At 34.8% G+C, this 13,801-nt stretch overlaps 1 protein-coding gene and 1 long non-coding RNA gene across 2 annotated transcripts; both read left to right on the forward strand.

Annotated features, from left to right (window-relative positions):
* Positions 1 to 2,182: 2,182 nt before the first annotated feature.
* LOC135734332 (uncharacterized) lies at positions 2,183 to 6,392 on the forward strand. The gene is made up of 2 exons (XR_010527267.2): positions 2,183 to 2,292; positions 5,672 to 6,392. It is a non-coding gene; the product is annotated as an uncharacterized lncRNA (long non-coding RNA).
* A 2,372-nt stretch (positions 6,393 to 8,764) lies between these two features.
* LOC135734378 (uncharacterized) lies at positions 8,765 to 13,524 on the forward strand. Its single transcript, XM_065253253.1, has 2 exons — positions 8,765 to 13,377; positions 13,506 to 13,524. Exons 1-2 carry the CDS (start codon positions 8,765 to 8,767, stop codon positions 13,522 to 13,524), a joined length of 4,632 nt encoding a protein of 1,543 aa, XP_065109325.1.
* The last annotated feature ends 277 nt before the right edge of the window (positions 13,525 to 13,801 follow it).

The raw sequence follows: 13,801 nt of genomic DNA on the forward strand, positions 1-13,801 counted from the left end.
ACAATGTTTTAGCATGAGAAGCTTGATGCTGTCTGGAGAACAAGCAACCGAGTGCCTCTCGCGGAAATTATTAGCTGTTGATGGCTTACGTTTCTTTCCCGTCACAGAAAACCATCACAGGTTTAGCAATGCTATTAAAGTATTATTTTGTTTTGTTTGTTGATCATGAAGTACAAAGTAGATGAGGAAAACTAGGACTCCGTGTACTCAGCGTGCCGCCATGTTTGTTTACATTGCGTGAATGGTCCGCTGTAATATCAAAAATGGATTTATTGCATTCTGTAAAAAAGGAGGAGAAGCGTTTGTCGCATTTTGGGAAAAAAGGGAGAAAAGATGACAGAATATCACGGCGGGTATTGGATTTTGCGTAAAATTAATTATTTACTTTTAACTACTGACCTGATATAATACTGATTTTGGCAGTAACTCATTTTTTTTCAAAAATGGCGTTTATTGCGTTTTGGAACCAAACTCTTCAATTGTTATACATTTCTTACATGCTGTTCTTTTAATGTAGTTGTACATAAATAATACTGAGGAGTTTATGGACATGAAGGCAGCTTAATTTTTTTGTACTAGGTGGTTTAAGGAATGGTTATGTAAACATTGTGTATTTATGACCTGCTGTGAGTAAATATTTTGTAATCTGCAAAGCATTGTCAATTGGTACTGTTATGGTGTGGCAAGAAATAGTTTAAGAAATAAATAGTTGTTATTGATGTAAATGGACATGGTTTGCTAATGTGAATGATATACCAATAGTTTGAGAAGAAATAAAGTGTTGTATTTTAGTAATTGTTCATTGGTTGTTAATGTGAATGCTATGACAATTTGAGCACTTAAATTTTGTCAAATGTATATGTAGCATTTGTTATTTAGATGTTTGTTTGAAAAGAGGTGTAATGTGAATATTTGGTCAGTATTGAATTATTTATGTGCAATAAATAATGTTATGATAAATGAGTTGTCTTTGTTTTTCTTGATAGTTTACGGTGTTTATATGTTTAAAATTATGTAGCAAAGAAAAGGTATTATAAAGTAAAATGTGATCTTATTGTAAGGAAAGAATTTTTTGTTGAAACATGGTAGTTTTCATGAAGTTGTAGAATTTGCATTTATAATAAGTTTAGTGTAATAACTAAATTAAGTGTACATTGTTGCTAATATGTTTGAAGTGTAAGCAAAGTGTAATGAAGTTGACATTTTCAGAGTAATTCAATAGAGTTTTCATAGAAGTTTGTACAAATTTTTGACTTTTACAGAATTCACATATATTTTCATCAGTAAATACTGTAAGAAGGTGTGTATAAGTTTTTGTAATTAGGGAAAGTGTTATAAGATGAAATAGGTATAACTCTCGTTTCTGGAAGCGAGAGTTATACCTAGCACTGGAGCAAAAGCCTGTATGTTTTTTTAAATGTCTTTTTCCCCCTCCGTTCTTGTGTGTATTGTTTTTTAAATAAGTATGTTTGTATGTCTTTTTTTATATGGATCTGTCTGGAATAAAGAATAATAATAATATTTAAATCCGGTGTTGTGTCGAAGTCTGTTCCCCCTATGTTCCCCCTATTTTTCCCTTCAGTGTAGTGTTTTTATGGCGTTTTTATCACGTTATAGGTTTTATTATTTATATATTTAAAGTTTTAATGGCTACTGAGATGTACATGTGTGCATTTCTGTAATGTATCTGTATTATTCTTAATGGTAAGTCAATTATTTTTACAGTATGAATCATATTATATGTATAATATTTATTTAATTATGTATGCAAACATAAGATTTTTAAAACAACCAGTAAAGGAAAAAAAAGAAAAAGACAGGCTATATTTTAAAAGAAATACCCTAATAGAAAACTGTCAAATGTATGAAATATTTAATAAATTGTATTATAAAATACATGATATTATGCCTTTTTAGTATAACCAATTTAAATCTTTAATCTTTCTAAATGTAACGTGATGAAAACGCTATAAAAGCACTACACTAAAGGGAAACATAGGGGGAACTGAGTTCGACACAACACCTGTTCCCCCTCCTCTCTCTATCGCTTTGTGTACTCGGACTGTACCACTACACTGATTTTTGCAGCGTCTTTCCCCCTTTCTTCTTTAACATAATGGTATAGTCCTAGTCTGTCTTTCCATTTGATTGGACGCATCGAGTGCCACATGCAAATAGGTCAGAGCAGGCTCGTTGCAAACGATTCATCACTACTGTACGCATGCGTTGTCGTCGTTGGTGGAGAAGCTGTTGTGACGTGTATTATAAAGTTGCTGGTGTTCTTAAACAAAGGTAAGTTATGTATTTTATCGGAAGTGATATCGAGATAATAAATAATAGCAATTGTTATGCAATGCTTTACACATATACGACGATGAATGTGTGTATTGAGTAGTTTGAAAACTCCGTCGACCAAATAACTAGGGCCTCCGAAATCCTACTGAAAGGCTGCTAAAACACCGAATGTTTCGAACAATAACAGTTTTATAGAAAATGTTAGTTTACGGAGAAATGTAATATACTGCAAGTAAATGGCTGTTTAATACTGTTAGAGATCTGTCGCTGCCTTTGATGGTTAAAAGCGTTTTTTCTCCGAGTGAATGAAGCCTCTCCTAAAGTCTGAGCCGGACCAAAGGCCGGACTCGCGCACGACAACAAAAGTAGAAAAATAACTCTGTAAGCGCCAAATAACACCCTGAGACACCGGCGAATGAAATAACTGTAATAAGTCTTAATTATTTATGGCACATAACGAAATAATGTATCTGTGAACCTTTGAAACTTTAAGGTTGCAACTAACTTAACGGGATTTAAAAAGTTTTGTAAATCACGTGTGTAGGAAACCATGTTGTTTTAAAAAGGTTTTTTTATCTCTTGCTTAGATCACTTGCCCACAGCGGCACCAACTTAAAACATTGGTTTTATATGTTCTTGTAATTAAATCAGTTAGTGTAGTTAGAGATAGAACAAAGAGTACAACTGAATGTATTATCTGCCTGAATTTACCGGAGTTGAACGCGCGTCACATCACAGAGCAGCAGGTGTCATATTTCATGTATTACTGTTTCAGTCTGAGGCAAGCTGACTGGCAGGAAGATGGCTGAAGGCGCGTGCTTACTCCTTTCTGTTATCATGCATACATACTCAGAATAAGAGGTACAAAAGCTGTCATTGGGACGATACCCTTTAAATGGCCCCTAATTTTACCATGTTTGTGGTGTAAGTTGTTCTTTTACGTTTTTGCATACATTTAAAATAAATACAGATATGGGTACATTTGTACCCGTTATTATGCACTCTTCACACATGTGTATTATTTGAAAGGGTACCACCCCAGTGACAGCTTGTGTAAATTATCTTCTGAGAGTGCACATACAGTAAACAACCTAAAATGGAAATCATAGAGCTATATCATAGGGCAGTTTCCTGACATGGTTTAGAATAATCCAGCACTAGGCCTATTACTAGGTTATATTAGGACATTTAAGTAGTTTTTAAAACAAACCTTATAAATAAACATTACTGGTGTGCGTCTTGAGCAAAAACAATGGCACTGATATATGTTAAGATATATAAGTGTGTTTAAATTAAGACAGATCAAACATACATTTTAGTCTTGTACTAGAATAAGCCCGGTCTAGGCTTTATCTCTAAAGCAGAACATAAGACCTGTCTAAAATGAAATCATGTATTTTTAGGGCTTTCAAAAATTCAAATTAATCATGCACATTAAAAATACCCCATAACAACATTTTAAATAATTGTGTTTGACTTAGCTTTAGAAAAGAATAATGTGTTGATAAACATTTACCTTATTACACACCATATAATGGAATGTGTAAACATAATCAATCAACAAGTGTATTTTTTGTATATAATGTAATACAAGTGGTGCAGTGTTTAAAAATGAAAAAGAAAAGATTTTAGGATGTTATTTAATAATTATGACAAGACCATCATGTAATATTAGACACTAAAAACTAAAGTGGAGAAGATGATTACTAATTTTGTGCCTTATATGAACGTAATGCATTAAAACCTTGAACGTACATACAAAAATGAAAATGTTTCAGAAGTTTAAATTGTGATTCTGTAAAGCACAAGCAAACATGCTGAAAGAGAAACTACAGGTAGGCTAGCTAGTGGATTATATTACAAACCATCAGGACATTAACATGGCCTTAATTCAATGTATTTGGATTATGGTTGCGCAAAAAATCGCCTGCGATTCTAATGCGTGTCTCATCAGTAAAAATAAAGTAAAACGCCATCATCTGCTTTCAGATGGAGTGGCATTTATTACACAGACCTGTGGTTGACAGAGAAGCTAGCCAAAAGCGCATAGATTATCGGAGTAAATTTTTTTTTAATTATGAAGCCGATTTTGCCTAATTTCTCTGTGAACTAGGGCTCTGTATAGTAAATGCTGCTCCATCTGAAAGCAGCTAATGGCGATTTAATATTAATCACCGAACCGACTTTACTGATGAAACACGCACAAGAATTGCAGGGTTTTTGTTATGTACAGCCCTTATCCAAATACACTAAATTAAGGACATGTAAAAAGGCACTTGCCCATCATTTGCTGATTGGGCGATGCAAGGCGCTGCTGATGACTGCCGCAAGACTAGAAAGCTCTCAGAATATCAGCACAGTAAACTTCGTCTCCGATTGGCGTACAGGGACAAAAATAAATAAATAGCCTAAATTAAACACACAAATTATATAGCCTGTACTTACTGGTTTCATCCTGATTTACTACTTTGTAAAACTTATTCTGGCCAATATCTTCTATTTCTTTTGTTTTTAATTCATTAGTAGAGATGCGTTATATAGCGAAAGGAATGGTCATGCACGTTTCATCAGTGAAGCCGTTTCCTTGTTCAGTATTGTAGTATCCTTTATTGTACAATACTAAAAATGATAGTGTTGTTGTGCATATACATTATAGTTTGGATTTCTTCAGGACACATGAAATATACAGCATAAAGTCGCATACATTTATTTCATAATCCTTTTATGTTATTTTAACTTGCAAACAAGCAGTAGCCAATAAAAGCTTTCTAAATAAGAAATCCAAAACACTTGTTGTTAAAATGAAAATGTATAATTTCTAGATTCACTTTAGCTTTTAAAGGGTTAGTTCACATTAAAATAAAAATTCTGTCATCATTTACTCTTCCCCATGTTGTTCTAAACCTGTATGAATGTCTTTTTTCTGATGAACACACAAGAAGGTATTTTGAGAAATGATGGTAAACACACAGCAGGAAGTGACCATAGACTTCCATAGTAGGAAAAAATATTTTGGCTAAATGATTTTTTGTGATAAATGAAGACAAAATTTGATAAATGATTGTAAGCACACAGTTGACGATATCCAGTAAATTCCATCATATCTTTTTGTTCCTACTATGGAAGTCTATTGTCACTTCCTGTCTGTGTTTGCCATCATTTCTCAAAAAACCTTCTTTTGTGTTAATCAGAAAAAGAAATTCATACAGGTTAAGAACAACATGAGGATGAGTAAATGATGACAGAATTTTCTTTTTAAAGTGAACTATCCCTTTAAGTACACCAATGTTAATAAATTAAAACATTGTAAAAAAATGAAGTGTATATGCATAATATTTTTTGTATTAACAGTTTCTTATTTGTTATGTTTTTGCAGATGCCACGTAAAAAGGGATTCCGGAGATCTGAGGCGGCTAAGAGGCGCATGGCTGTTGTCAGCCATGTTGAGCCTCTTGTAAAAAGACCCGCATATGAGGTTGGGCCTCCTCTCAAAAGTGCTCCAATACCGACAATTTATTGTCCCAAAACTGTCAATGAAAAAGTCCATGTGACTGCCAAAACTGCCAATGAGAAAGTCCACGTGACTGCCAAAACTGTCAATGAGAAAGTCCACGCGACTGCCAATAAAACTGTCATTGAAACTGTCATTGAAACTGTCATTGAGAAAGTCCATGGGACTGCCAATAAAACTGTCATTGAGAAAGTCCATGGGACTGCCAATAAGACTGTCAATGAGAAAGTGCATGTGATTGACAAGGTATCTGCCAATGAAGCTGATAAAGTACTGGATGGATCAGTTATAAGAGGATCGTTCAGTCAAGACGATATGCGATTTGGTAATACAAGAAATAAGCAGTGTGCGGCTATCAGTTTAACATCTGTACTTCAGCACTGTGTAAAAAATGTTTTGACATGGCAAACTGCAGATTTGGATAATGTACTGAATAAGGGAAATGACCTTTATGTTGTTTTAAAAAATACAAGGCAAATAGGAAAAGGCCAGTGTGAATACATATTGATTCCAGAACTTCCCAGAACATGTACGTACTGTGACAAATATTTTGAAATAAAGTTTGGTTCATCTTTCGGTGGCTTTACTGATGTTTTTGAGTATGATGCAGAAGTGGGAGATTTTGCAATGCCATTTCATGTAGCAGTGGAGCGATCGCTGCTTGATTTTGATGCTTGTTTGGTAACTATTGCTGCCAATACATGTGCAATTATAAAACAAGGTAATTTGTATGCCATTGTAGATTCACATGCAACCAGTTTTATTAATGGCCAACAATACAGATCTGCAACAAGCTTTGTAGCTTATTACAGCAACATTGATCATGTTATCAGGTATTTCTATGACTTTGCTAATAGGTTTGGCAATGCATATATTCCATTTGAGGTAACAGGAATCAAGCCAAGCTTGTGTGACAGAAATGCAGGTGCCTTTTCAGTCCCTAATAGTCAAAGCAGAACAAATGTTAATGATGTAAAAAGTGCAGCAGATCTAGATAAATTATTGTACCATGATTCGAGACCTACAGAAGGCATATGCATAAAAGATTGCAATAAGGAACCAAATGCACCCAAACCACTTGGTGATAGTCAGTTGAATAATCAAACTGTTATTGCTGTTGTCTCACTGAACACTGAAAGAAAACAACTCAAGGTGATGGATGTTAAAGCAACAGCAACTGGTAAACCCACAGCTGCTAACACAACTTGTAATTCTAGTCAATGCAGTGCCACAAGCACTACACCCAAGAGCAAACATAAGCTAAGTAAGTGTACTGATGGTAACAGTAAACAAGAGCTATATGTAAGCAAATTGGATAAAGAAAAATTGCCTTATAAGAAAAATACACAAGAAAATGTTGATTTGACAGATGTCCTGTTAAATGAGAATGTACTCTCAGATGACATCATTATGGGGAATACTATAAATAATGAGTTCAGTTTTAAGCCGTTAACATCTGCAAATCAAGATGCTTTGTGTGCACGCTTACATTTGACTAATGAAAACAACAGTGTACAAGGTACAAATATAAGTTCTTTGGGAGAACCATGTAAAACAAAGAGCATCAAAGGAGACGGCAACTGCTTTTATCGATGTGTAGCACATGCATTATGTGGCAATGAAGAGAAACACCTGAAAATCCGACGTGAAGTTGTGAAACACCTTAACGCTAACAGTTCTAAATTTATAAGGTATTTAAGAGAAGAGTACAGATCAGTTAAAGATTATTTGACACAACGTAAAATGTATTATTCTGGATCGTGGGCCACAGAAATAGACATTTTTTGTACGGCCGATTTGCTGAAAACAAATATTTTTACTTTCAATGATGACAGATGGAATGTACATGCACCAACTGATCGAGTATTTACAGATAATGCTATATATCTGAAGCACTGTAATGAAAATCACTTTGAAATTGTCACATGTGTTACACATAAAAATGAAATAAATGTTTGTGCAGGAGCATGCAAAAGTGTATGCGGTAATGAAAGCCTTACACAGTGTTTACGAAAAAGGAAGTTAAATGACACAGCAGACCAGATCAAATGTAAAAGACAGCGTGAGAGATACCACAGTGATAATGATTTCAGACAAAGAAAAAAACTTAGTATGAAATCTAAATACTATGATGACACAGAATACAGACGTAAAAAGATAGAATTCTCCAAAAGGAAATGTAGTGAAGACATTGGATACAGACAGAAAAAAAATAAAATGTCCAAAACTAAATATTGTGCTAATATTGAATACAGACTGAAAAAGACTGAAATGTCTAAAAACAAGTATTGTCATGACACTAAATATAAGGAGAGAACACTTCAACTCCTTCAAAGTAAATATAAGACTAATATTAACATTCAGGACTCAAAACGTAAAAAATCAAAGGACAAATATTCCACAGATGTTGATTTTCAAGCATGTGTTAGGCAATATTCTCATATCAAATACAAAACCAACAAAGTCTATAAATCTAACTTATGTGACTATTCTAAGCATAAATATAGCACAAATCCCATTTTTAAAGCCAGTGTTCGTGAATATTCTAAGTATAAATACAACACAAATCCCACGTTCAATGCCAGTGTTCGTGAATATTCTAAGGATAAATATAGCACAAATCCCCTTTTTAAAGCCAGTGTTTGTGAATATTCTAAGGATAAATATAGCACAAATCCCATTTTTAAAGCCAGTGTTCGTGAATATTCTAAGGATAAATATAGCACAAATCCCATTTTTAAAGCCAGTGTTCGTGAATATTCTAAGGATAAATATAGCACAAATCCCACTTTTAATGCCAGTGTTCGTGAATATTCTAAGGATAAATATAGCACAAATCCCATTTTTAAAGCTAGTGTTTGTGAATATTCTAAACATAAATATTGCACAAATCCCACTTTTAATGCCAGTGTTCGTGAATATTCTAAGGATAAATATCATAATGATGCAAACTTTCGCATGAGTAAAATACAGAAAGGATGTGAAATCTATGCAAAACAAAGAGAAAGACAAAAAAACATTGATGCTACTATTAGTCGGTTTCATCAAGAAGTCAACAGTGGTCCAGAATGCGTTTGTTGTGTATGTCATCGTTTATTGTTTAGGAAACAAGTTATTGAGTGTAAATCTGATTGCTATGAACAAAAAGGACAGCACATAGCTGATTTAAGTAAAAGATGCATCACACTGAAGTATTTACATGTATGTGACACTGAATGTGAGCGCAGTTGTAATTTATCTGGTCATTTAGCCTGTAATTTGTGGATATGTTATACATGCCATCGAAAAATCCTTAGAGGACAACTACCTGAAGAGAGTGTTGCCAACAATATGCATTTGGAGGACATTCCTAAAGAATTAAAATGTCTAAACTCATTGGAACAACATCTAATATCACTCAATATTCCTTTTCTTAAATTGCTATGTCTTCCCAGAGGTGGGCAGAGGGGTTGCCATGGACCTGTTGTCTGTATTCCGGTTAATACTACAAACATGACCAACATACTTCCACGAAATGAATGTGATGATCATATGATAAAAATCAAACTGAAACGAAAATTGACATACAAAGGCCATTATGAATTTAAATATGTCCACACCGATCATGTCAGAAATGCTTTAGTATATTTGGTGAAAAAAAACAAGATGTATAAAGATGTGGAGTTTAATGAGCAGTGGATTAACAACTTGAATGAACCTGACGAGGCTGATGGTAATGAAATGCAAGAAGATAATGTTTCTGATAACAGTGACGATGAGAAGGTAGCTGATGATGAAACACAGGAAGACCTTACATATATCAAGGAGCAAGGTGGACTTTTGTCAGACACATCACTACAGCCTGTTGACATTGGTTCAGAAATAATTGATCAACATTTTCATGATGTACTAAATGTAGCACCAGGTGAAGGTAACAGTCCTGTCAGGTTGTTATCAGATGAAACCAATGAGGCTAAGTGCTTCCCTTTTCTCTATCCGACTGGTGGTCCAACATTTCACGATGACAGACCAGAAAAAATCACATTGTCAAGATACCTGAATGCACGAATATTAAATGCTGATGGACGTTTTGCTCAGAATTCAGACTTCATTTTTTATGCTCAGTATATATCAGAAGTTGAGCAAATTCTGTCTAATGTCTCAATTGCATTACGAAAAGGTTTTGAGAAAGGTAGTTTATCAGAGCTGACACCAGATATGCTGACAAATCCTGATTCCTTGCAAAATATACTTAAGTTTGATGAAGGATATAAGTTTTTGAGACCAGTCAGAGGGACCCCTCCCTATTGGATGTCTACACAGAAAGATCTATTTGCTTTAATTAGACAACTTGGCATACCAACATTCTTTGCATCTTTTAGTTCTGCTGATATGAGATGGCCTGAAATGTTGAACACCATTATTAAACAAGAGGGCAAACAAATCAATTTAGATCAACTTGCCTGGGCTGAGAAATGCGAACTTATACGAAAAAATCCTGTCACTGCAGCAAGAATGTTTGATCACAGATGGCATTGTTTTTTGAAACATGTCATTATGTCACCAGCTGAACCTATCGGTAAAATAAAAGACTATTTTTATCGTGTTGAATTCCAACAACGTGGTTCTCCTCACGTTCACTGCCTGTTTTGGGTAGAAAATGCTCCAAAGCTTAATGATGATGATGAAGCTAATGATCCTGTGGTTGCTGATTTCATTGACACATATATCACCTGTGAGACACCGCCAGAACAAGACATAGAACTCTTTGAAACAGTAAACAGTGTGCAGAAGCACAGTACAAGACATTCAAAAACATGTCGCAAGAAAAATACAGTATGTCGTTTTAATTTTCCAAGACCTCCATCTAGCCGTACCTTTATTACAAGAGCATCTAATGCAGACGAGTTTAAAGGGAAAAATGAAGATGACACAGCAAATGCCATTTTACAAAAAATCAAAAATGCTTTAAACTCTGATGTTATTTTTGATTCAACTGATGATTTATTCTCTTCTGTGGGTATTTGTCAGGCTGTCTTTGAAAAAGCATACAACAAATGTTCTAAAAAGAAATCCATTGTCTTGAAACGAAATCCAAAAGATATTTGGGTAAACCAGTATAACAGAGATTTACTGCGTGCTTGGCAAGGAAATATGGATATTCAGTATGTCACAGATGCCTTTTCTGTAGTAGTTTATATACTAAGCTACATTACAAAAGCAGAACAAGAAATGGGACTTTTGCTTCAACGTACGCAAAATGAAGCTATGAATGGAAATCTTGAAGCTAAGGCATCTTTAAAGCAATTGGGAAGTGTTTATTTGCACAGCCGCGAAATTTCCGCGCAAGAAGCGGTGTACAGACTGACAGGCATGCATTTAAAGGAATGCTCACGTAAAGTACAATTTATTCCAATAGGACCAAATCCTGTAAAGATGAGTTTGCCTTTAAATGTGCTTAAGAATAAAGTGAAGAAAGAACAGTCTGATGATGAAAGCAGTCTTTGGATGACAAGTTTTGTTGATAGGTACAAGAACAGACCACAGAAACAACCACTACTTAATCTTTGTCTTGCCAGTTTTTGTTCTGAGTACAGAGTTTTGACAAAATCAGAAGTTTTGTCACAAAAACAAAATGCAGAAACTGAAGTTATTAAACTCAATAATAACTGTGGTTATGTGAAACGAAGAACACGAACCGAGCCAGCTGTTGTCAGATATCCGAGATTTTCGCCCACAAAAGATCCAGAAAAATACTATCATGCACTATTGCAGCTTTTTCTACCACATTATGATGACTGTCACTTGAAGCCAAGCAACTATAAGACATATGAGGAGTACTACAACAGTGGTGTCATAAAAACTAAATCTGGAATGCAAAATGTGAAATTAATTGTTGATTGCAACAGAGAATTGTTTGAAAAGGACTCTGATAAATTAGACCGAGCTAAGCAGCTTTTGGAGCAGGATATAGATTTAGAGGATGCTTGGGCTGCAATATGTCCTGAAACTGAAAGAGAACGTCACGAATGTATGGAACTGATGCAGAATAAAGTATTGCCTGATGAAGATAACACTCAAAACCTTATTCCAGATCTTACAGGAAACCAACAAACTATTTCTACTGTACAAACAAACCATACCACATTGCCTAGAAATGAAGCGTTACATTTACTGCGATCATTAAATGAGGAACAGTCTGACATATTCTATAAAGTCCGTCAGTGGTGTTTACAAAAAGTACTTGGACAAAACCCTGAACCTATCAGAATGTTTATCACTGGTGGAGCAGGCACAGGAAAAAGTCATTTAATTAAGGCAATACACTATGAATCTTGCAGATTGTTATCTCAGCTGTCTGAAAATCCTGATGATGTTACTGTGCTTTTGACAGCTTCGACAGGAGTAGCAGCCTTTAATGTTGGTGCTTCAACTGTTCATAATACATTTTCAATTGGTGCAAATGTCAGATTGCCATATCAACCGCTTAGTGATGACAAAATAAATTCTTTACGTATCAAAATGGGTAACCTGCAAATTTTGATTATTGATGAAGTCTCTATGGTTGACCATCGTCTGTTGTCATACATTCATGGAAGGCTGCGACAAATAAAACAAACTGGTGATTACTCTTTATTTGGAAAAGTCAGCATTATTGCTGTGGGTGATTTCTATCAGTTACCACCTGTGAAAGGAACTGCTCTTTATGCTGATTCAAAAGGAGTCAACCTATGGGAAAGCAACTTTGAGCTTGCTGAATTAACTAAAGTTGTTAGACAACAAGATGCATCTTTTGCTGGAATGTTAAATCGCATGAGAGTTCATAAGAAAAGTGAAGATCTTACCACTACTGATATTGATGTGTTGAAAAAATGTGAAACAGGGGAGAGATGTAATGACCTTCACATATTTGCTACAAATAGCGAGGTTGATAAATACAACATTGAAAGACTACATGAGTGTTGTCCAGATGCAATTAGTATAAATGCTCAGGATTATATCAGAAACTCAAAAACTGGAAGAATGGAACGTAAAGTTGGATACCACGCTACAGTTTTCAACTCATGTCTATCTAAATGCATTTCCTTGGGTGTTGGAGCAAGGGTTATGTTAAAGAAAAATATTGATGTAGCAGACGGTCTTGTCAATGGAGCTTTTGGTACGGTTGTTCACATAAGTGAAAGTCAGAAAAAAGGTGAAGATAATGACGATTTCCCATCAGCTATTTATGTAGAGTTTGATAATCCAACTGTTGGGAAAGTTCAAAGATGCAAAAAACGTTACACACTTTTTCCAAATTCAACTGTAATTGAAGTACAAGAAGACCAGGTCACAAATGCTGGTGGCATAAGACGGCAATTTCCACTCAGATTGGCATGGGCATGTACAGTTCACAAAGTACAAGGACTCACAGTAGATAAAGCTGTTGTTTCACTTAATAAAATCTTTACAGCAGGACAAGCATATGTTGCTTTAAGCCGAGTTAGGTCTCTTAGTGGATTAATCATTGAGGACTTTAAAGAATCTGTCATATTTTGTAATGAAAAAATCGAGTTGTCTTTGAAAGATATGACAAAAATAAAATTGGACAAGTACAGTTTTAGTAAATCCTTTGGTACATTTAGAATAGCACTGCTTAATGTGCAAAGTCTAAAAGCTCACTTTCAGGATGTCCTGTCACATACAGTTCTGATGAACGCTGATTGTATTTGTTTGACAGAAACATGGCTAAATGTTAATGACCAAGAACCACAGATACCAGGATATGTGTTCTCACACAACCCAAGATCTAAGTGTTATGACAACAGCACTGCACTTTATACCGAATTAAAACACCAGAGAGGAGGTGGTGTTGGATTGTATTGTTCTGAGAACATTGAGTGTAATTTGTTTATTCCTGAGTACTCCAACTTAGAATGCTTATACTTTGTAATTCCATGTATCAGTTTGACTGCAGCACTTTTGTATAGACCTAATTCTTATAATCCTGATCTGTTTCGACAGCAGTTATTACTT

Source organism: Paramisgurnus dabryanus, chromosome 7, assembly GCF_030506205.2.
Source record: "Paramisgurnus dabryanus chromosome 7, PD_genome_1.1, whole genome shotgun sequence".
NCBI lineage: Eukaryota > Metazoa > Chordata > Actinopteri > Cypriniformes > Cobitidae > Paramisgurnus > Paramisgurnus dabryanus.

Excerpts from the sequence above, each read along its gene's own strand:
- LOC135734378 (XM_065253253.1), top strand. The coding sequence starts at position 8,765 with ATGAGTAAAATACAGAAAGGATGTGAAATCTATGCAAAACAAAGAGAA.